Raw genomic sequence first — 24786 nt, 5'->3', positions numbered from 1 at the left:
CTTGCCTCTTGATGTTGGCCAGGGAGATCCGGACTCCAGCGGAGATGATGATGGGCCGACCCCCCGATGCTGATGGGGATCAATCAGGTCCTGACTATGCGAGGAAGCTCCAGGATCGCATGGAGTCAGCTCATGACTTTGCTAGGAGGAAACTGATGAGTGCGGGGGTGCGGCAGAAGAGGAACTACGACGTCCATTCCAGAGGCCGACATTTTGACATCGGGGAACTGGTCTGGGTGTACAACCCCTATAGGAAAAAGGGTAGATGCCCTAAGCTGGACAGTGACTGGGTTGGACCCTGTAAGGTTCTGGAACGCCTGTGGGAAGTGGTGTATAGGGTACAACTGCCCCCAAGGGGACGGAGGGTCACCCTGCACCGGGACAAACCGGCCCCCTATTGGGGCGCGGCCACTTCACTGGGATAATAGGGTGGGCCACGGACAGATCTGGACTCCACCCCTACAGACTCCACCACCATTGTGACACACAATGATGGTGGCCAGTCAATCAGATCAGCTACCAGTGACAGAGAGTCTGGAGGAGAGCATGTGTGTGGTTGGCTGAGAGTGTTTGGGGGGCGGGTGTTAGAGAATGTTGTTGTGGGTGTGTGCGGAAAAAAGGAGCGAGAGTCAGGGGGGGTTGTTTTGATTCTGGAGACTGCATTTTTCCCTGTCGTTTTGTTGTTGGCTACGGCCCACAGTAGCCTTTGTTACTATTCTTAATAAACACCGGTAACCGGAACACGGATCGTGTCTGTCTTCTGTCGGAGGGACGCTACAAGATAATTGGACTTTTAATAGAGATCACATTCACTTTTTTCATTTCAGAATGTATCTTTATATTCAGCTGCTCATGAACCCACAACATCCTTATATCTACCACTGTAGCTTTCTAAGCATACTAGGTATTTTTAAGTGAACTGAAAAAAACCCTTAAAGGAACAATAAAGAAATATAACACATTAAGCCAGTATCATAATAAGAGTTATTAAAAGTTAAATTTATCCACAAAGCTGCAAAAGGATTTTCTTGTTGATTTTAGTGTGTATATTGGTGTGCTACAAGCAAGTTTTAACAGCTCATCAGCAGCAGAAAGTCATGACAGATGAAGTGACATAATTAAAAGCTACAGTTTGAACAATGTAACTATTTGTACAAACATAATAACCACAAAAAGCACAAAATCCAGTGGGAGTAAAAATACAGGGCATACTTTAAAAAAATCACTGTACATGAGACACCTCTTTACAGTTATTTACATCAGAATAATAAATGAAAGTGCAATGTAATCCCATTATGACACACACACACACACACACACACACACACACACACACACACACACACACACACACACACACACACACACAAAGTTCAAAAGTTAAAAGCTGCATTGCTCACGTCAGAGAATATCTAGAAATTGTCATTACAAAAGTTGTAATCGTTCTGTGGGTTATGTCTTTAACAAATACATATTTCTACATCACTGAAAGTTGAATTTATAGACACAAGTTACAAGTTAGAAATAAAAAAATCAGTCTTTAAAAGTATGTTCATGACCAGTTGACATCATGGTCAACTGTCTTTAAGTTATAATATAGATTTTAGGTGACATGCTTCTCTTTTTACAGGCCAGATTTCAACAATATTGGATGAGTTTAATTTGATCCATTTTCCCAAAACTGAATTATAGTATATCTACGTAGTGTTTAACTTTAGCCTAAAGATTTGGGAAAAGTCAAGATGTTTTCAGTGATTTTAAAATATTGCTTTTGATATCCAAGGCGAAACATTATTGGGGATCACTGTACTGAACAATTCTGGGAGGAAAAAAGAAACCAAATCAGTGCACATCTGAAAGTTATTTGTAAAAGTATTTCTAGAACTTACTTTGTGAGTTATACATGTATATTACAGTCCCTAGCTCTCCTACATTTATGTTTCTTTTCTCCCTTTCTTGTAAAACACGTCTACTTGTTTTCTATTGACTCTCAGATGAAGTCACAAACTGGCAGAATGATGCTTTCCAGAAGTTGTGAGCTGTAAATAAGTGCAGACATATTCATCCAAAATCACAGTTTTCTAAAATAATAATATTCTCTTTCAGTGTCCATTTGTTGTTTACGTCAATCCACCTGGGGATACTTTTATTGTGAAGCCATTGAAACATTCACTGAAGTCTATAGTTTTAGTGAGTCCGTGCTCTTACACACTGATCAGGGTCTGTATCCCCACAGAGCGGGATTTGTAAAAGGTGCATAGGGGCAGTTATTATGACAGGCGCATGACTGGATCATCATTACAGCTCGTTGCAGCAGTCTGCCAGTGGGACATCGGAAGGTCACCTCAGCAGTGCTGGTTTGGTAAGGTGTGCAGCATCGCGAGTCAGTGCACTGACCACAGTAACGGACTCGGTAGGCATGAGTGCTGTAGCAGCCCTGGTGAACTAGCCGAATGGGTCCCGGTGACGTGTAGCTGGCCTTGCAATTTCCTTTCTGTCCCCACTGAAACAACAGTGAGAAGAAGAAGAAAAAGCAGGTAATCAGTGTAATGATTCAGTAAGGCTAAAGATTCAAGATGTTTAGGTAGACTTCATGACAATATGCATTTTTTAATATATTTTATCTGCACATCAGTAACATAGGCCTACAAAACCTCTAAAAAATCTCTAGAGCCTCAAAGCCTCTAAAAATAATTGATGGTAAAAACAGTGGTTAAAAAAAAAGGTCAGTGAAAGGTTGTAGTTCACTTAGTTAACGAGTATAAACATTGACTGCAGATTTACAGGAAGGCCGACTCCACTCTGCTGCATGAAAGTGGGACCCACAGTTTTTCAGTGACTAGTGGGAACTACTTTATAAAGTCCCTTTTAGTACTTTTAACACTGAAATGTTAAAAATTTTTTTAATGTAGTCTGGGTTTCGAGGAACCCCTCCCCCATCTGATTGATGAAATCTGTTTTAGTATCGTTCTGTGTCAAAAGGCAGACGAGAGAAACGAAACAAAAAGTAGAATTGTTCTGTCACAGCTTCATTGTGGTGTCTAACTAGACAGATTCTTATCATTGTTTTCGTAGTTGCCTTAAAATGTCTTTTTACCTTTTGTGATATTGTGTTAAAAATGATGACATGTCTCTGCATACTTTGTGTGACCCGGTGAACTTTCTCGTTACAGTTTTGAAAGAAGCAATACGTGAAACTGAAATCAAAGGTAAAACCTGACAGTACGTGTAAATGTACACATTTACAGGATGTGGGTTTTGTTAGCGCTCACCATGGGCTTCCTTGGGGCCGGCTGGAAAGTGTGGCAAGGTCGCACCTTACACAGGCGAGTTTCTATTTGCAGTTTGCATGCAGGATTCTGGTTAGAAACCCGTGTGGAGACCCCCGCCCCACAGCTCTGGGAACAGGCACTCCACTGGGTGCTCTGCTCTACACAAGAGGAGGCAGGCGAAAACTTGTTGTTTTGAAGGTGATGCCTCTGCAAAGATGGCCATAACTGATCCGGTTTCATTGCTGGGTGGGGAGGGAAACCAAACAAACCAATGAGTACAATAAGAGGAAAATTCATGTCCAACGTTCATGTTGCGTTAAGTAGACAAATGTGATTCTAGTCTTTGTGAAAATTTAGCACTTATTAAACTTCTTAATGAAAGTTTAAATTAATCAATAAATGTATTTATCTATTCATTTACTTTAATAAAGCTTATTACCTGTTTTCTTAGCATATAAACTATATAAAGTATTGCAATTATCTATGCATAGTGTGTTACACCCACGGCTCCAACACCATTGTGAAGTTTGCTGACGACACAGTGGTGTTGGGTGCCATCTCCAACAACGATGAGGCGGCCTACACGGACGAAGTGAAGAATCTGGCATCATGGTGCCAGGACAACCATCTCCAGCTGAACATTGGCAAGACCAAGGAGCTGGTGGTGGACTTCAGAAGGAGTCAGCACAGAGACTACAAGCCCATTATCATCAATGGAGCTCCAGTGGAGAGGGTGCAGTCCTTCAAGTATCTTGGTGTCCACATCTCCTCAGACCTGACATGGTCTGTCCACATTCAGGTCCAGACCAAAAAGGCTAGGCAGCGCCTGTATCACCTACGACAACTGAGGAAGTTCAGGGTCTCTCCAAAGATCCTCAGGATTTTCTATACAGGCGCTGTGGAGAGCATCCTCACACAGAACATGACATCGTGGTTTGGGAACAGCTGTGTGAAGGACCAAAAAGCTCTCCAGAGAGTGATCCGTACAGCAGAACGCTGCTGCAGGATTGCTCTCCCCCCGTTTCAGGACACCTACACCAGGAGATGCCGGACTAGAGCAGCACAGATACTGAAGGACCCGTCCCATCCTGACAACAAACTGTTCCAACTTCTGCAATCTGGTAGAAGGTTCTGCATCATCCGGGCAAGGACAGAGAGACTCAAGAGGAGCTTCTTCTACACAGATGCCGTTCTTCATGTGCCCTGATGGGCTGTTTTTATTTTAATCTGGGCAACTTTTTTTTTTCATTTATAGTAAGTGTATTATAATGAGCAGCTTTTTCCTTTACGGTAGTCAATTATCACATGATACTGCTCAGCCAATCAAATAATTTAGCACGGGGAAAACAGCTTACTGAGTAGACGTGATGCAGAACAGGAAACTGAGAGTAGAAGGGGTAAAGCTGAGATGGTTTATATGTAGAAGCTAAGAAGAAAAAACAGAAGGGGGGGACTCAAACTACACCTTTCATTATTTTTAAATCAGTTTATTTGAAGACAACTTTATCAAAAGCTCTTTCTCATTATTGAATGCAAACCTTATTATGCTTGGAATTAGCAAAGAACTTTTTAGTATTATATTATTATTAGAATAAGATAATAGTAAAGATTGTTGAAATACTGTTGAATTGTATTTTCTTTTGTTTGACAGTTCCTGACTATATACTGGCATCGATACAACTGTGTACTGCGTACTTCAAAATATATTGCATTTACTTAGAGTGTGGGACTTTATGATGTTGTGGACCCTTGTTTGAGGAAATTTTCTCAGTGGACCTCCTTAAATTTCAATTGAATATCCCTGCTCTTGCTGAAGTGATTAATCACTGTGGGATCCTGCTTTGAGGTGGCCTATTGCTAACTACCTGAGCTGCTGAGCTACACAAATACTGGAAATGCATCAAACCTTTAGATCAAATTCTAAATGCACCAAAACTAAAACAACAACAATCTGAGACTGCATCATTTCATCAATGCTGACGATTCCCTGCCTACCATACAGGAATTTAGTCCTGAAACCAGGATATCTAGATGCAAATGAGTTTGGCATATTTTAGGGGAAATGAAAACCATCTCTCTAAGTTTTTATTTAAATTTGTGTCAAATCTTGCCAACTGCAATAATCCTTCCAACTCTAAAAGTTACTTTTAAGTTGGGCAAATCCCCACGTTTGCCAAAACGTTCATGGAGATCTTTTCATAACTTCTGAATATTCACACTACCAAACAAACAACTACCAGTGCAGAACTGTTCACAATCTAAGCAGCTGACTCCTCTCATTACCTCAGCACTTACATATTTATGGTGATCAGCCTGCTTATATAGCTTCCTCTTAATCCAGCTTCCCAACAGAGTTTAAAAACCTTTATTTTAAAGTAAAGTAAAATGGATCCTGTTTGGACTTTTTCACCTCTCTGGTTCTTTTTTTGCTCACATCAAATTTTAAAGCTACATTTAGTGCATTTTTGTGCAAATAAAAGCCACAAAACTAACACGTAGAAGTCATAATAACCGGCTAACTTTCAACGATGACACAGTAGGTTTTGTATCGAAGCACAAAATGTTCCTTTGCTGTTCTCATAACTTAGTTTGAGTCAGACAGTGTTTGGAATTCCAGATGTTTTCAGACTGGCTTCATTTCCCCAACACCCATCTCATGTGCTCACACACTCCCCCTTTAATGAAGTAATGAGGTCTTGACATGGCTTCATATATTTAATTGTCACACAGCTTTGGTTGTTGTTATGAAACTGAGAAGCATGGTGACTGAGGGGAAAAAGGATGTTTTCACCCACAAAAATGTGGTTTATATTTGGATTTGGGGAGTTTTCCTTTGGCTTGACACACCCCGTTTAATGCACAAATACTCCAGTAAAAACTTCCAGACATGACCGCCGGTAACAGAGCTCATAAAAAGGAATGAAGGATTATATTACATATGGATTGATCATCAGTGAGGAGCAACTAAGACTCATACTCTACATGAACATACGTTTGGCACTAGAATCCAGACACTGGAAAATATGTTGTAGACATCCAGCTCTGATGTCAGGAAAATTTAAAGGAATCATTAAACATGTCAGGCTAGCTCTTTTCCCCACCTGTAAAACATCAAAATACATCTGTATCAGAGAGTCATGCATCCATTACCTGTAATTGCATCCTGAATGACCGTGTTTTCAAGGTTTTCACACACCCATTCCTTGCAGCATTTCCCAGGTAGTCGGATGTATTGTGGGTTGGGACAGTCTGGAGTGGGAAGACGAGCATTCAGTGGACAAGCTGGGACGCAGGTCACCCCGCCCCCCCTGCAGCGGCAGTAAGTGTCACAGGAGGGCTGGAACGACTGCCCCTCCTGGTAAAAGATCCCACTGACCTCACAGCCCAGATCCTTCTGACCTGTTAGAAACACAGACGTTGTCTTTGCTTATCCATTGATGTGGAAACTTAATCAGGAAATGGACAGATTAAGTTAGGTGGAAGAAGCAGAAGAAAACAAGAGAGAGTTGAGGACACAGGAGCTGCTGTGTCCCCTGCAAGTGCTTGCATCACCTTATGGAAAAGCAAGTCTCTTCAGTGAGACACTGTTAAGTTGTTTTTCATTTGGAGTGTTGTCTCTGCAATTTATCATGCTCATGGGTAATTATTACAGGAAATGTGTCAAGAGCAGTCCTGAATCCACTCAGCTAAGCAGACTCTAACATTAAGTGTCAGTCTGTGTGTCCCAGTCATGCAAACTGGCTGAGGCTCTATCTACTCCCTCCCTATGTGTCCTCCACCCTTATAGCCTACCCACACAGACATGGGCCTGGTTGTTTGCTTGTTAGAAGTGACACTCACTGACACACTCCCCAGGTAACCCAGGGAAGCTGGCGCTGTAGTCGCACTGAAGCCCTCGCAGGTTGTCACAGGGAAACATCTCAGTACAGGACTCGCCTAGTTGCCGGGCACACACCTGGCAACACCGGCAGCCATCCAGCACCAGGGGTACTCCTGTGGGGCACTGAGGGACAGGATTGGGGCAAAGGCATGGCCTGTCACACAACTGGCACAGCACCTGGAGGAGCAAGAAAAATAACTTAGAAGGTATGACAATACGACAAAACCTGAAAAGATGAGAGAAAATCATCATAAATCAGTCTTATGATGTTATGATCATTCCAGTACCAAAATTATTACTCTCATTCCTTAAGAAATGAAGCAAAGAAAATATTATAAGCATTCTCAGAAGCTGAATCGGTATCCAACGCAGTAAAGCACTGCTTCCAATTACATGTGTCTGAAGGAGCCAAAACACAGGCGAGGTCTGGCCAAGTCCACTTTCACTTTACAAGAGAAGCCTTCAAGGTTTTACAACAAAGTTACTGTAAAGAAATGCAGTCAACAACTTTTCAAATACATAACTGCAAAAAAACACAGGTGGGACTTCTTATTCATATTTTACATCATATTCAAGGGAAAAAATGTAGTCCCCCCTTTTATGTTGTAAGAGTTTTCTGTCTGTATTTGTGATGTTACCATAACACTGAATGTCTACTGGTTTCTAACAGTCGGCTACACAAAACGAGGAAGTTGATGACAAGTAAAGTGTGATTTCACTTCAATTTCTGGCATTTGATCAACCAAAAAAAGACATTAACAACTAGATAAAAATAAAAATATTAACAACAGTCTTGCTTGTCTAATACATCACCTTTTCTTGATGGATGACTTTAATCATCTCATCTTTATTTCAAATCATTGTAATAAAATCAAGGCAAATGTCGTCTTTCTTTCAGAAAACATTAACAAATACTTTAAAAAGGAAATGTATTGATCAATGAAGGAAGAAAACAAACAATTCAGCATTACATACCTACAATACTCTCTGATAAAAGTCTCATTCAGAATCGATTACTGTAAATAAGCTGGAGGAGGCCTCACCTGTGTAGTCACACACAGCAGTACAGCCAAAGCAATCACACAGTCACACAGTTGTCGGTCCATGGGGGCTTGTGTTGCTGATGGAGCTCGGTCTGTCTCAGTGAACTGTGTGACGGTGTGGTGTGACCAGTGCAGCTGTTTGCTAACTGCTCCTTCTTGCGCCGCCTGACATTTATAAAGTCTGGACGCTGATGTCACGGGCTGACTACTGTGTAAACAGCAACTGGACTAGTATCAGATGTTTTACATTCCTCCTCCCTGCTGCCCATTTCCACTTCCATACACACACTCTTTTTCCTCTCCTCCCTCTCTTTCCAGTCTTGCGGGGTTCTAAGTTTGCACAGCTTCACATAAGCTAAGGAGAGAAAAATACATTAGCAAGGTTGTCAACAAGTCAAACAACTTCCAGGGCTTTTGTGGTAACAATTCTGATTTAAGTGGAGAAGAATTTATGTAGCTTATGTTTACATAATCTGCTGGTCAGTCAGATATAGTTCATCTTTTCACAGAATGAATATAGAGCAGATATTTTCACGGTTTTTCATTCCCAGATCCCTCAAATGCTTGTGAAGCCCAAATATGTTGAGGGGTCAGACTTAAAAGAGACTTAATCCTTCTCTTAGCTGTGGTTTCCATGGTGTAAAGGTGGCATGTCTGAGGTTTGCATGAATTTGAATCATTGTGATCTCTTGAATGGGAACCTGAAGGCAAAAAGCAGAAAGAAAAGTGGCAGATGAGACAAATTCAGTTTAGCTTGAATACGAAGTACATGAAGTACTAACCAGGAATTTGAAACGTGAGGCTTATTTGAAATCACTATGATGGTGTTGTTCTTAAACATCATAATTAACGTCAGGACAGGACCATCACTGCAAGCATGTTAATGTGATGTAATACCTTTGTGACCTGTGGAAAAACACAGCAGCTGCAAAACCTTTTGGCAGAAACACTTTAAATCCAAAAACCTTTCTGATGTCTATTGAGGTGATATAAAGAGCAACAAAAAGTTAGTGTAAGAGTCAGAATGTGGTGGATAAACAATTCCATTTCATTTGGGAAACTGGACAAAAAGGTCAGCTGTGATTTTTGTTGACTTCCTCTTTTTCAATATTATTTTCATTTTCAGTTGCAGTTTCGTTATGTTCAAGCAAACAAAGCCCAGAAGTTTGAACTAAAATAAACATTTTAACAAATCCCAAATGTGTTGGAAAGTCAACTTCACGCTCACTCACACCCAACACAGTTTCAAAAAGTTTTAAGACTAGTTTTAGATGAAGTATTTTTCATCATTTACAAAGTTGTGACATCACAACAACCATTTGGTCAAATTCACCTGTGAGACTTGAGCAGTTTTAAGTCTTATGTTCCAGGAATGACACCAACATGGTCATAACAGACTGTAACAAATGAATGAATATGGAATTGCAAAAAAACCAAAACAAAACTGCAGTGAGCCAATATTCAGAAATACCCACTTTAGAACACCCAGCCTCTCAGCAGAAATAAATATGTTTACAGCCTAACACAAAAAGTCACTTTGCATTTTAGCTGCACAGCTCAGGTCGAGTGGTTTAGAGATAAAGAAGAGTTGCTTTGGACATATGCAGAGGATGGACACTGGATGCACTAGGCCAGGGGTCTCGAACTCCAGGTCTTGAGGGCCGGTGTCCTGCAGGTTTTAGATCTCACCCTGGGTCAACACACCTGAATCAAATGATTTGTTCATTACCAGGCCTCTGGAGAACTTCAAGACATGTTGAGGAGGTCATTTAGCTATTTAAATCAGCTGTGTTGGATCGAGGACTGCAGGACACTGGCCCTCGAGGCCTGGAGTTTGTGACCCCTGCACTAGGCAAAGGATGTTGACTACAGAGCTGTTAAGCAGGAGGAAAAGAGGAAGACCCCAAAGAAGGTTTCTAAAATTCAGGAGGCTATGCAGAGGGTTAGATAGAGCTGGAGGCAGATGATCCATCATGGTGACCTCTAAAGTGAAGCTGTATCACAGGGTAAGCCCGTTATCACCCTTGCTAACTCTAAACCAGGCGTGGGCAACTCCAGGTCTTGAGGGCCGGTGTCCCTGGAGGTTTTAGATGTGTCCTTGAACCAACACAGCTGATTTAAATGGCTAAATGACCTCCTCAACATGTCCTGAAGTTCTCCGGAGGCCTGGTAATGAACTAATCATGTGATTCAGGTGTGTTGACCCAAGGTGAGATCTAAAACCTGCAGGACACCGGCCCTCGAAGCCTGGAATTGCCCACCCCTGCTCTAAACGGTACTATCCTTCACAAAATAAACATCAGCATTTCTGATAAGACTTAGACCATGAACTCATTAGGAACCTTCCAGATATCTGTACAACAAGATTTTATTTTGAAACTGGAAGTTTTGCCCCTGTCAACCATTAGAAAGAATCCAGTTTTAAGACACTTCCCCATTAATTAGGGCTATAACTTGTGTTACAATTCACTCTGAGAGGACATGAGCAAGCAAAACCACCAAGTTACTGGTTAGACATGATTCATAACCACAATCGTTACATCATGATGGCAGCAAAAGTAAAATCAGCAGATTACCAAAGCAATTAAAAAACTGTTTAGTAACCAAGTTGGTTTCAGTTTTTTTTCTCCAATCCTTCATGCCAGTGTGGTGATATTTCCCTGAGTAAGCAGGAGCTTTGACCTGTTTCTACAGCAACGTTAAGAACATATCTCACAAAAGTGACATTAAATTAAAAAAACATTTTTTACCACTATTATATACACAAATTATAACAATTATTCGTGTTGTGGCCACATTTGTAAAAAATATAGCAAAAAGATTGCAGACAGTCATCAATTGAAAGTAATTCATCATTATAAAAGAATTCAGTCTAAGGTAAACTAGGAACAGATGACTAAGATTCAACAGTACCCATTTCTCACATGCCTGGACGGTTATGCTAGATGAAAATCAGTGATTCATCAGGAAGAAATCACTATGTGTGCTTAATTTCATTTGGATGTTGAAATGTTAAGTCTGAATCAAGAAGTTTTGTTTTGATTCTAGAAATAAATATAATTTGCTTTTATAGCACTGTTACACAAAATATAACAACAACACAGTCAAAGCCACAGCGTCCCTTGACCTAAACAAAAATACTCAAGCCATTGACTTAAATAGAAAGCAAGCCTTTCATTAGAAAACAATTCAGTCAGAGGAACACTAGGAATAGATTCCTAAGTTTCAACATCAGCTTTTTCTCACATTATATGGGTGGGCAAGAAAGACATCCAGTCATAACTTATAAATAAAAGGAGACAGACATAAAGATAGAGAAGAGGAAAGAATGTGTGTAGCTTACAGGTGGACTCCAGGTGGCCTGCCAGTATGAACATACTGCTGGGGCTCAAACTGAGCTTTCTCTGAAACTATGCTTTCCTGGCCGCTACCATGTGCTTTCCATGCCCTCCAGAAATGACCGAACCTGGAAGGATTGCATTGTAATAGCTGCTAGCACCACTGTAACATGCAGCAAGTTTAAGCAACTAAAGCCATAAACATATGTATAAAAAGTAGAGGAAAAATATGAGGTTTAAGCTGAATATGGGCAGCAAGTTCACAGACTGTCCGTCAAGCTTCATTATTCTTGTTCTTTGATCAAATATGTATGAAAGGGATGTAGTCAGCCAGTATCAGACACAGTGAAATCATATCTGCCAATTTAAACTGAGACTAGCAAAAAAGCCTCAACACATTTTTCCAAAGCCTACAGATGTTGGAAATGTCCCAGACAGTGAAGTATCACTCTCAGTCGCAGTGAACTCCTTTGAAGAAACCCCCAAATCCAAATCCTGCACAATAACCCCCATTCAGTTTAGGCGAATATTGTTTTGGTATGTGACGGTATGCAGGAAAGTCTTTTGGATTCCTTGTTGATTTATGAATGCAAAACCTACAGGGCAAAGTAGTGAAAATATTATTTGTCCTATAAATGTTACTAAAGAATTCATTGATCTGTGTGCTGAAAGAAAGCCCGGTCACTCTACCAAATCTGTCACTGTGAACCAGAAATGTCTAACACATGTTCAGGGAGAGTTGTCCAACAACCCCAAAATTCCTCAGCGTGCAAGTAATACAAAATACAAGGCAGGTTTAGTCTGTGGTGCAGATACTTTGTGCTGATACTCTGACATTGTAAAGTTCTTTAATCATATTTACACATGTGAAAATCAAATGGGCGTGATTTGTCTGAAATCAGACAGTACCCTGCACTCATTAAGGTTAAAAAGCGCTTCCACATTATTGTCTGTGAAGGTTCTCAGTCATCCAGGTCATCGTAGTCAAAGGAGCTTGCAAAGAAGAAGAAGCTTCTCGGATGAGAGGTGAAACATCTTCAAGTAACTTAAAGAAGTCCAGACGCTTTTCTTTGCAAGCTCCTTTGCCTTCCACATTATTCTTTTTTTATTCTTACTTGAAAATTAATCAATTTAAATATCTGATTGGCAGCTGAATATTGTTTTTCCATGTAGACGACACATCACAGAACCTGTTACACGTGTTTATTCCCATTAATTAACTAAATTAACAGCTCAGAAAACGTGTGGTGGAAACGGTTTGTTTGCTCTCTGAACAAATGTATGATTTGTTTTGTTTCTTATTTATGAAAATGAACAACTTTAAAACACAGCATTCAGCATCAGGAAATATAATAACATGTGTATATGTTAATATCACGTTTTAATGTGTATGTAAATAAACTGCACACTGAATTTGTTCTTCTTCCAAAAATAAGTTTTTGTAGCATCAACAGTTGACCGAGACAATATTTAGCTTTGCCAGTTTGTGGGTTTGGGTGGTGCCAACTAGCTGCCTGTGGCTGATTTAAGTGTCTCAGAATAAACATGGTTTGTGCTGTAAAAGCCCTGAATAATACTAAAATCTTCTCCCAGAACAACATTTGTCACGTATTCAATGAAATGCAGAGCACTTCAATTGGTGTCTAAGGTTTTGGCTCTTAGAGTCACTGAAAGTTTGCACTGGCAGGTTTGTCTCTGCCACATCTGCAGGTACTCTTTGAACAAGGTGGGCAAATCAGCCTTGAGTGCTGGAACTTCCACAAATAGCAAAAACATCCGACTTGCTGTCTAGTCATAGTTGACTTTACTAAGCTATACTGAGTCATTATTCCAGGATCGCCACCACACCCTGCAGAGGTCACAGACTGAGCAGTCCTCCATCCAAAACAAAATAAAACCTCAAACTGCCTTTTCTGTTATGTCTGATTCCTTCGGCTCTGGTGCACCTCCCCTTAGATTGTCAATAACACCGTCTTTCAGTGATGCTGAAAAACTTCTGAACACATTTCTAATTTACTGAATGAAAACTCAAGGATGCAGAGCAGGGGCTCATGAAAAATACAGTTGTCAAAAGCATCTTTCTAATATGTTTGTTCAGAAGATGCTGGATGATTTCAGCAAATGCCTTTTTTTCTGGTGTATGGTTCATTAATAGTTTTTTAGGTGGCTATTACCTGTCTTGCTCTCTTTCTATCACATAAACTATGGATGAATGAAATACACAGTCCTGATTTCTTTCCTAGTTGTACGACCACATAAGTTGTTCCCACCAGCCACGACTGCCTAACTGGTACAAATCTCAGAAGCAGCCAAAAAGTGCAGCTTAAAAAAATACTTTCATAAACTTCTTCAATACGAAGAAAACAGACAAGATGAAGGGCTGAACATTTAAGCAGATGTAAAACGTTCCCAAATATTTATTGAAGTGAAGCACAATAAAAGTGCTTTCAGCCCTCAAGTCCATGTGTTTCCTCTGAAATACCTTCTGCAGAGGAAGTGCCACAGGTGCAGTGCACAGCTATTACATGATGTAATGTACAACTTAGATTGAATAAAGAGGTCTACATCTATCCAAAATAAACAACTGAGACATGATTTAATTCTGCCAAGACACTTAGCCAGACACTAAATAGAGTAATTACCAAAGTTCCACACACCAGTATCTAAAAATGTCCTAAGACAGAACTGAAAACCACAAAATGAAAACCATACCAGTGAGAAAGAATTTTGATGTATGATTTAACATGATAATATGATAAATTCAGTCCAGATGTCAGGAGGCACCGTAGGACACAGACGCACACTTATAGTCAGTACTCTTCCAACATGAATTGCTCTGCTGGTTTTGTTTAAAATTATACCTGAATTCCAGGCATTCCAGCACAATGTGTGAAAGTCGAACAGAGTTGCCACAGGAACGCTCGTAGCAGGCGATAAGGACATCGTCAGGTCCTAAGGTCACTTCCTGACGTACACGGGGCCGAGGTCACTGCCGTGTCCACTGCGGAAAAAGAAAAGCACCGCTCGTCTAGACACACATCCACACCCACTCACCATGACTGCTTCACTGCGTGGGTAGAGGTGGAAACAACTGTCTGTGCAATGACAAATCACAGCTCTGCACAGCTCCATGTGTCAGTTCCTCGTGAAATTATAATGCTCCATGTTAAGTAATATAATGGCAGGAATCACATGTAGACTCAGGGCTATCCCTACTCTGGAAAAAATGGTGGCCAGATCACCATTTTTTCCAGAGGGAAATATTTCTACTATTGGATGGATTTCTGTTACGTTTCTGCACATGTTCAAGATTTTATTGAATTCACCCAAGCAGTTTTACTCATATATCCAAACATTTGCCAGGTACATTTTTCAGGATCCTGAATTTTTCTGTAATAAGACCAAAAGACTGACCCTAAATTAAACAAGCAGTATGCCCTTACAGCTCACCTGGTTGAGCAAGCAACCCATAAGAATAAAAGTATGAATAGGCAGAGAAAGCATGGGAGAAACTCTATGCATGTAAGGGTTGAAGTCTGTTAAATAAATTGAGAAAAGCAAAGAACAGGTGGACACAGACACATGCCTTGATCAGTTAGAGAGATTAATGCTTGAGTTCCCTAAAATTATTTGTACCTTCTTTCATGTTCCTTTCAAGATGACGCACCAGCTTCCCATCAACCACAGCTCTGTACTCTGTGATTAGTGTTGCCAAAGAACTTCTAAAAACATAAGAACTTGTGCCCGCCTAACTGTTAGTTTCCTAGCATAAACATTTATCTTCCCCTGACACCACCTTGCAATCTTCTGCCTCTTTGATATTGCACCTCTCATATAGAATATATTCCACCTTTGTGTACATTCCTTCACTCTTATACGTCACCTTATGTACCTCACTCTTCATGAACTCGTCACCGCAGCCAATTTCATCCTATTTGCAAAATCTACTTCTCTCTGCCCATCCACATTTCTTTTCTTGAAATTATACCTACTCACCACCTCCTCAGCACCTCTACACCTTTCACACACATGTCCAGTTAATGTGCTCCTTTTAACTGCCCTGAAATCCAGCTTTTTGGCAGATATTCAACGTCACCCCAGCTTCAAAATCTCCTCATCCTGTTTGAGTTTTCATCCACAACACTTTTCACTTGCTCTTCTTTCAAGATCCCCCTACTCAAGTTGTCTTCTTGCCTATGCCAACTAAATATTCTGAATCCACACACAACACAACCACAACACACATCACACACACACACACATATATATACTATATGTGTATATACGTATATACACATATATGTTATATCTTACTATATATATATATAATATATATATATATATATATATATATATATATATATATATATAAAAAAAAAAAACACCCAGCACGCCCCTGCGGGCAGTTTATCCTTCAAGCTCGGGTCCTCTACCAGAGGCCTGGGAGCTTGAGGGTCCTGCGCAGTATCTTAGCTGTTCCCAGGACTGCGCTCTTCTGGACAGAGATCTCCGATGTTATTCCCAGGATCTGCTGGAGCCACTCGCCTAGCTTGGGAGTCACCGCACCTAGTGCTCCGATTACCACGGGGACCACCGTTACCTTCACCCTCCACATCCTCTCGAGCTCTTCTCTGAGCCCTTGGTATTTCTCCAGCTTCTCGTGTTCCTTCTTCCTGATATTGCTGTCATTCGGAACCGCTACATCGATCACTACGGCCGTCTTCTTCTGTTTGTCTACCACCACTATGTCCGGTTGGTTAGCCACCACCATTTTGTCCGTCTGTATCTGGAAGTCCCACAGGATCTTAGCTCGGTCATTCTCCACCACCCTTGGGGGCATCTCCCATTTTGACCTCGGGACTTCCAGGTTATACTCGGCACAGATGTTCCTGTACACTATGCCGGCCACTTGGTTGTGGCGTTCCATGTATGCCTTGCCTGCTAGCATCTTGCACCCTGCTGTTATGTGCTGGATTGTCTCTGGGGCATCTTTACACAGCCTGCACCTGGGGTCTTGCCTGGTGTGATAGACCCCAGCCTCTATGGATCTTGTACTCAGAGCTTGTTCTTGTGCTGCCATGATTAGTGCCTCTGTGCTGTCTTTCAGTCCAGCTTTGTCCAGCCACTGGTAGGATTTCTGGATATCAGCCACCTCCTCTATCTGCCGGTGGTACATACCGTGCAGGGGCCTGTCCTTCCATGATGGTTCCTCGTCTCCCTCCTCTTTCTTGGGTTTCTGCTGCCTGAGGTATTCACTGAGCACTCGGTCAGTTGGGGCCATCTTCCCAATGTATTCTTGGATGTTCGTTGTCTCATCCTGGACTGTGGTGCTGACACTCACCAGTCCCCGGCCCCCTTCCTTCCGCTTAGCGTACAGCCTCAGGGTGCTGGACTTGGGGTGAAACCCTCCATGCATGGTAAGGAGCTTTCTTGTCTTGATGTCAGTGGCTTCTATCTCCTCCTTTGGCCAGCCTATTACCCCAGCAGGGTACCTGATCACGGGCAGGGCGTACGTGTTGATGGCCCGGATCTTGTTCTTACCGTTCAGCTGACTCCTCAGGACTTGCCTGACCCTCTGCAGGTACTTGGTGGTTGCAGCTTTCTAGCGGCCTCTTCATGGTTCCCATTCGCCTGCGGGATCCCCAGGTACTTGTAACTGTCCTCTATGTCTGCAATGTTGCCTTCTGGTAGTTCAATCCCCTCAGTTCTGACTACCTTCCCTCTCTTTGTTACCATCCGACTACACTTCTCCAGTCCGAACGACATTCCAATGTCATTGCTGTATAGCCTGGTAGTGTGGATCAGTGAATCGATGTCTCGTTCACTCTTGGCATACAGCTTGATGTCATCCATGTACAGGAGGTGGCTGACAACTGCTCCGTTCCGTAGTCGGTATCCGTAGCCAGTCTTGTTAATGATCTCACTGAGGGGGTTCAGGCCTATGCAGAACAGCAGTGGGGACAGAGCATCTCCTTGGTAGATCCCGCACTTGATGGTGACTTGTGCTATGGGCTTGGAGTTGGCCTCTAGTGTTGTACGCCACATCCCCATTGAGTTCCTGATGAAGGCTCTTAGGGTCCCATTGATCTTGTACAATTCTAGGCATTCCAGTATCCAGCTGTGGGGCATTGAGTCATAGGCCTTCTTGTAATCAATCCAGGCAGTGCACAGGTTGGTCAGTCTGGTCTTGCAGTCTCGGCTGACTGTTCTGTCTACCAGTAGCTGGTGTTTTGCGCCTCTGGTATTCTTGCCAATTCCTTTCTGTGTCCCACTCATGTATTGACCCATGTGCCTGTTCATCTTAGCCGATATGATGCCTGACAGGAGCTTCCATGTAGTACTGAGGCAGGTTATTGGTCGGTAGTTGGAGGGGACCGGTCCCTTCTTGGGGTCCTTGGGGATCAGGACCGTCCGACCTTCGGTTAGCCATTCCGGGTGTCTCTCGTTAACTAGCAGCTGGTTCATTTGTGCTGCCAGACGCTCGTGGAGTGCAGTCAGCTTCTTTAGCCAGTAGGCGTGAACCATGTCGGGCCCTGGTGCTGTCCAACTCTTCATACTGGAGACCCTTTCTTGGATATCTGCCACTGTGTATTATTATATTATTATATATATATTCTAATATATATATATCTATATAATATCTTATATAATATATATAATAATAAAATATAATTATATTTATTAAAACTCCAGAAAATTGCTTTCCCTTTTCCTTTTATCTCTTGATGTCTCTAACATGCCTTCCGCCTCTCATATTTCTTAGTCTTAAGCCAACAGTAAAACCCTGATGGCCATGCACCATTTCATTGTTGAAATCAAATATTTGATGTTTGCATGTTTGATTTAGCAAAGATTTTATGCTCGATGCCCTTTATGACACATACCTCCCTATGTTCTTGGGAATGACAGTAGGAGTACACTGGCTTATGGCCCCTCTGTGGCTGGGTTAGTTTCAGTAAGGCAGGATTTATAGCAGTGGCTATGAATTAAATGACCAATTCAATTACCACATAAACTAGCGACTAGGTACCTGTCTACCCAGCATCAGTACACTAGCACTCTATTGCCAACATACAGATTTAACTCAAAGCACCACAGAGTTGCTAGGATGGTTGTAAACTTGGTCTTGCTTCCTTATGTCCTATTTTTAGGTGTTAGATTTTCCCCCTTTTCCACCAAAATTGCTTACATATACTGCTATCTCATCATCCTCGTGTCTGCTTACTTTTTTCATCTGACCCTGGGTTCAGAAGGGTGTTTTTGGAGAGCTGATTGTAGCAACATGAAATAAAAATATTCTGCTGCATTTGTTTACTCACCTAAACCAACAGCATATCCATTTCTGGTTTCATTTACTAAAAATAAATAAGAACAAATAAATATGGAACAAGGTCTCAATTCATGATGGCAACCACATCCTAGCATGGCACTCAGACTCCGTATTTTTAGTTGAAATTGTTGCTAACTTCAGTTAGATACAATCTGCTGCAGCTGCAGAAGTTTAAAACACAGAAAGACTGTGTGCATGTATGTAAAGCATAATTTAGAGCTGTGGACTTATCTCATGTTACGCAATATAATGATAATTAAAGCAAACAATACTGAGGAACAGTTGGATGAACATTTAGCAGGAGTTCAGGACACATTTCCAATGAAATGTTTAATTTACTTTTCCGTTCGACTTCAGTTGTAAGATAAACAGTCTAATCTTCTCTAGATCTGCATCGACAGCTAGATCTTTCACTGATGGCACGCAGGCACCTGTCTCGGTGCGTGGGAGTACTCAGACTGAGCTGTTTTCATTGTGGTAGTTCAGAAGCCGGTGTCACAGTTCCTTATCACAAGGCGATTAAAAAATATATTTTGATTTACAGAGAGGGCAATGCAGAATAATCTGGCTTCTAAACCTGAAAGACTGGTTTTGAATGCTCTAAAGTGTTGACAGTTCTTTGGAATACTTTTTTCACTTCTCTGTTTGTTATAAGTTATATCTTATTATATCATTATATCTTACCTGCACTTAGTTTATGCTGTACCAGCGGTCAAAGGAGTAATCAAAGTTTCTGTCAGTTATTTCCAGAAAATGCATCTGAAAATTGGACCCTGAAAATGATTATAAAAATTCCAGCTTTCATTTCTTTAATATACGTTATAAAATAAGATGATTTCTTTCTTCTTTTTTGTGCCTATTGTGAAGCGTTCTAACTATCACAGATGCTCTTGAACCACTATAAGGCGAGAGAGACCTCTAGTGGCCAGAGTGAGCAGTTTGCCCTTTATCTTTTGACTGATAAAAATCAGCTTTCTCATATCCGGACAGGCAGAGATAAATGCACAAAAACACAAACTCATCAGCGTTAAATTGTCTAACTTTGAAGCTCAGGCGTAAAACTTTTTTTTTTGACAAAGCTGATGACCCGAGTCATTCCTCTGTTTGGATCAAGTCATTCACATTTGTCTAGTCACTGTACTGGGTTTGGTCTATGTGTTGTTTGTGGTTTCTCTGTACTTATCTTTTGTCTCTGCACTTTCCCCTCACCCTGCACTGCAGATGGCTGCCCCTCCCTGAGCCTGGTTCAGCCCAAAGTCTCTTCTTAAGAAAAACATTATGTAATGCCAGCTCTGCATTTTGTTATAATTTAATCATTTGCAAAAACACCAACTAGTGACAATGTAACATCTTTGCTTTATGGCAGAAAAATAATCGGACCACTGAGCTTTTCCTTCTTACATTTAACAAATGTTGGCTCACTGTCTTATCAGTGAGGTTCTTTCTTAAGGTTGAATGGTCTTTATCTTACAATTAAAAAAACACATTGAGACAACTTTTGTTAAGTTAGCTTAACTGAATTAAATACATGGTTCAATTTATAGATCTAAGTTCAATTTACAGATTTCACTTTCAGGGTTCTGGTATTTCCCTTATCCACAGGCAGAGCTGAGGCATGGCCAGAAGTGACTAAAGCCACAAGTGTGCCCATCTCACCCAATGGTAAGAACAAGATGAAGTCTCTGCTTTGATACTAAGGCGCCCATTAAGCAGTGATGCTTCCAAAACAAGTCATACTTGTTCTGTCTTTTTGTAGTTTCATTGTCATGAACTTGACTATGTAGGTCCGTTTTGTTTGGTTTGGTCTTTTGCAGTTTTTGAGAATTACTTGGTCTGCTTTCCTTCCTGGGAAAACAGAAGGCAATGATTTACAAATCTGATAAACCCATATTTTTTTTTACAATGGAACATAGAAAAGGCAGCACGTGGCACGGTGGTTAGCACTGTTGCCGCACAGCAAGAAGGTCCTGAGTTCAATTCCACCATCAGGCCGGGGTCTTTCTGTGTGGAGTTTGCATGTTCTCCCCGTGTTTGCGTGGGTTCCCTCCGGGTACTCCGGCTTCCTCCCACCATCCAAAGACATGCAGCTTGTGGGGATAGGTTAATTGGATAATCCAAATTGCCACTAGGTGTGAATGTGAGTGTGAATGGTTGTCTGTCCCTTGTGTTAGCCCTGCGACAGACTGGCGACCTGTCCAGGGTGTACCCCGCCTCTCGCCCTATGACAGCTGGGATAGGCTCCAGCGCCCCCCGCGACCCTGAAAAGGATAAGCGGTAGCGAATGGATGGATGGATGGAATGGAACATAGAAAACTTATGAAGTGTTTAAACTGTGACATCATATTAAAAACAGCTTATTTTGAATTGGATGGCAGCATCATGTTTCAAAAAGCTGCGATGGGGCAAAAAAAGGCTAGAAATATAAGGGCTGCTGCAAAGAAACTGCTGGAGCAAAACTTTGCAACTAATTTGGTTAACTGACAACAAGTCATTAACATTAGAAGTTCTGCTGGTTGACTGCTACAGCTGTCTCAGGGCATCCTGTGCAGTTAGCCTCGTGGTAGTAAAACTAAAAGGAAGAATGAAAAATGCTCCGCTCTTCTCCTCCCTGCTCTTCTTCCCTTTTCTGGGAGGCAGTGGGGAGGTAGAGCGTACAGCCCGATCCGGCGGGGAGGTGTGGGAAGCCAGATCGGGCGCCCCCTTCTGGCTCTCTTCTCTGCTCTCTCCTATCTTATCTTATCTTACTTGTCTCACTCCTCTCTGTCACCTTTTCTGTCCCTTTGAAGAAATGAGGCTCCATAAATGCTAAAGAGGTAAGTATTTCTCAGCTGCAGTGAATAGATAGAATAAACTGTAGAAAATTAAACAGGAGAAAGAAGAAGAAAAACTATTTTAACATAAACCATTGACACACTCCGGGGCCTGATCAACCCTGGCAGGGCCTCCTTGGATGAGGGTGTCTAGTGATGAACACCTGATGAATCTAAAGTCCACTACTGACGATGTGTCCCAAATTTTAACAATTTAGATCAGATCTCTAATCCCTAAACCTAACCAGGGAAATGGCAGGCTAGCTTGGGTAAAAGAACAAAAGTTGAGGCACACAATGATGTGTGCTGCTGGTACTCTGGGCTGCTTTCCTCACAACAGCCATCCCTCAAGATTTTCTCCATTAAAAGCAATGCATAGTCCTGGATTGTAACAGCTAGTCCTTTACTGAATCATTACTGGGTATAAAAAGAGCATCTTAGAGAGGCTGAGGTTCTCAGACGTAACAATAGGCAGAGGTTCATGCATCTAAGATCTGAAGATGCAAACTGTTTCAGAATAATGTTCCTAAATATAAACTTGCAAAGAGAGAGAGAGAGAGCCTTTATTTGTCAGTTGGAGTTGCCCACACCGAGATGACAGATCTTGGCAACCATACATACAAAACATCACATTGGGGAGACAGGTCAGGCTAGGTAGCAAGGAAAAACACAGAAATTTGTAAAACAAAAGGTCAGACCAGGAGAAAAAAAAGAATTTCTGCTCATACTGATCCCTAAAAGGAGTCAGCATGAGGAGAATACAAAATACTCCAGCACATAAAAAACACAAATGTCATCACATCTTGGTGATGGTGTGGCGTGTCAGTATCAGTGCACATGTGTGTGTGCGTGTCAGTAGGTGTGTCCTGTGTTCAGCCTGAGAAAGTGTCCTTTCACCCATTAGGCGAAGCTCCACAGTCCGCAGCCTACGCAGGTGGCCTTGAGGGATCGGGCGAGAGAGACAGTTCGTTTTCGTTATCATATCTCTTGGAAGAATTGCTGTTGTTCTCGTTTGCTTCAACCTTCAAGAGCATCCAGCTGGCGCAGTCGGGGTGGGGGGGGGTAGCCGAATGAAAGATGATGGATATGTTGTTTTGGAGCGAACACGCTGCATCAATTTTACAGTTGTTCTAGCATCCATCACTGGTGTCCAGGTTTATCTCCCGTTTAAGAGCTGTAAGCTCCTCCAAGATCTTTCCCATAATACGTTCAGTAGGAACAGTCTGAGCGCTTAACTCTCTTCCCACATTTTCAATCAAAGCAGCCAGTCCTGTGGGGTTTTGAAGACTTTAAATATCAAATAATCTACAGTACATAATATCCACAATTTTGATTTTCTGGTGAAATCACTGTTTGCAAGGGAAAAGGTCAAAAATCTGTATCACATGCCCATCACTGGGTCCTCCAGTTGCACTGCATTAAAAACAGACACGATTCTGTCATGGAAATCTCTGCATGGCATCAGGGACACTTCCAGACATCAGTGTCTATGAACAAGGTTCACAGTGCCACCAAAAATGCAGGTTAAAGCTCTATCATGGAAAGAAGAAGCCACATGTGAATGTGACAACATTTGTGGTCGCGTTATCTGAAATTTAAAATGATTTTTCTTTCTGGGTGTGAGCAACATATGCTCACATTTTTTTCAGGCATGTCTTGTGTAATGCATTCAATACAACTGCATGGCTTTGCAGTAGAAGGGTCCAAGTGATAACGTTGACATTACAACAACTGAAAACAAATTTCCCACGCATGGGACTAATAAAGGTTATCTTATCTTAAAACTTTTGACAAATCACGAAATGAAAGATGCAAAGAAAAGCAGCAAGACTATCAGACAACAACATCCCTCTGCCAAAATCCAGCAACTGGTCTCCTCAGTTCCCAGACATTTACAGACTTTTGTTAAAATAAAAGAGAATGCTGCACAGAACATGGGCCTGCCGTGTTCCTTACATCAAACTTAAAAAGACCTTGTTTCCTTCTTTAAAATTTTTCTCATTATTTCAATGTAAACATTTTGTTTCGCTTCATTGTAAAAGAAAAAATATGGGTTTATGATCTTTGCAAGTTATCAAAGTTTTTTTATTTAAGCACTATTCCAATTTCTTTGCAATCAGGGTTGTATTTTTTGTAATACTTTTGAACATCTGCAACATGTGGAGATGAATTCATGGAGATGAAATGTAAATGTTTTCATCAATATATCCTGTCACATTGAGGAATGTGGTCATGTTTGCAGCTTTCCTTTGCATAACATCATGTGAGATTTGTGAATGTGAGAATATTTGTGGGAGGAGAAACCCAAACAGCAAATCAAATGTGTGCCAAAGACAACACCCACCCTCCTTCTCCCTCACCATTGGTGCTGCCTGGTGTAGTTTTGAAAACTCAAGATCACCAAAATGAGAAGCAGCACCTTCCTGATGGCAGGACTAAAACTTCACAACTGAACAAGACCTTTTGAAAATTTACCAAGTAGTTTGCATAGTTTATGTCCAGTCTATACAAAAGCATATAACACCACATGGTAGAAAGTAAATCTACCTTCGGTTTGAGTAGACATTTTAGGTTATGTTTCACTGCCACCTGCTGGAAATTTGCTGGGCTTTCTATTGGCAGCTATAACACCTGTCCAGTCTCTGCTGCACAGACTTTGCCATCATGTCCAGTCACAATGATTTTGGCAGTGCACTAATGAGTGTATAAATCCTGTCTGTTTCCAAGTGATGCCCAGCTGTGAATGTTCACTGCTGATCTGTCAGTTTCTCTTCCATTTTCTGTTCTAAACACTGGATAAGATTTACCCACTTGTTTCTGTTAAAATCTATTTAAACAGAAACAGTTTGTACTGAACTAAAGAAGCAAATAAATGTTCTCCAAAATGACTAGAAACAGCGAGCCACAAGCACATCTGTTAGTAATTATCATGTTATTCAGAGAATATGTGAAGTATTGCAAGATTAAAGCAAAGTCATAAATTGATATTTATGACAACTGCAGACTCTGCCGTTTTGTGGGAACAGTTTGGGGGAAACCCTGTATCCTGTTGACAACATGTCCGTGGTGCTGTCCATAAATAAAAGGTTGTGTAAGCTGTAAAAAGAAAGAAA

The 24786-nt window shown here is 41.4% G+C and overlaps 1 protein-coding gene across 2 annotated transcripts; it reads right to left on the bottom strand.

Moving 5' to 3' along the window:
* Nucleotides 1-545: 545 nt before the first annotated feature.
* Nucleotides 546-9843, bottom strand: ccn5 (cellular communication network factor 5). 2 transcript variants are annotated; one of them, XM_014332539.2, is made up of 6 exons: nucleotides 8664-9843; nucleotides 8196-8550; nucleotides 7113-7329; nucleotides 6423-6671; nucleotides 3273-3514; nucleotides 546-2503 (listed from the first exon to the last, which is right to left on the bottom strand). In XM_014332539.2, exons 2-6 carry the CDS (start codon nucleotides 8256-8258, stop codon nucleotides 2216-2218), a joined length of 1059 nt encoding a protein of 352 aa, XP_014188025.1. In that variant the 5' UTR covers nucleotides 8259-8550; nucleotides 8664-9843; the 3' UTR covers nucleotides 546-2215. The 2 variants fall into 2 exon arrangements, with proteins under 2 accessions (XP_014188025.1, XP_005918845.1); XM_005918783.3 differs by having other exon boundaries at nucleotides 8196-9843.
* Nucleotides 9844-24786: the final 14943 nt, after the last annotated feature.

The sequence above is a fragment of the Haplochromis burtoni genome, unplaced genomic scaffold (genome assembly GCF_018398535.1).
Source record: "Haplochromis burtoni strain Fernald_Lab_line unplaced genomic scaffold, NCSU_Asbu1 Contig_31, whole genome shotgun sequence".
Lineage (NCBI taxonomy): Eukaryota > Metazoa > Chordata > Actinopteri > Cichliformes > Cichlidae > Haplochromis > Haplochromis burtoni.
This window is presented reverse-complemented; position numbering and strand designations above follow the sequence as displayed.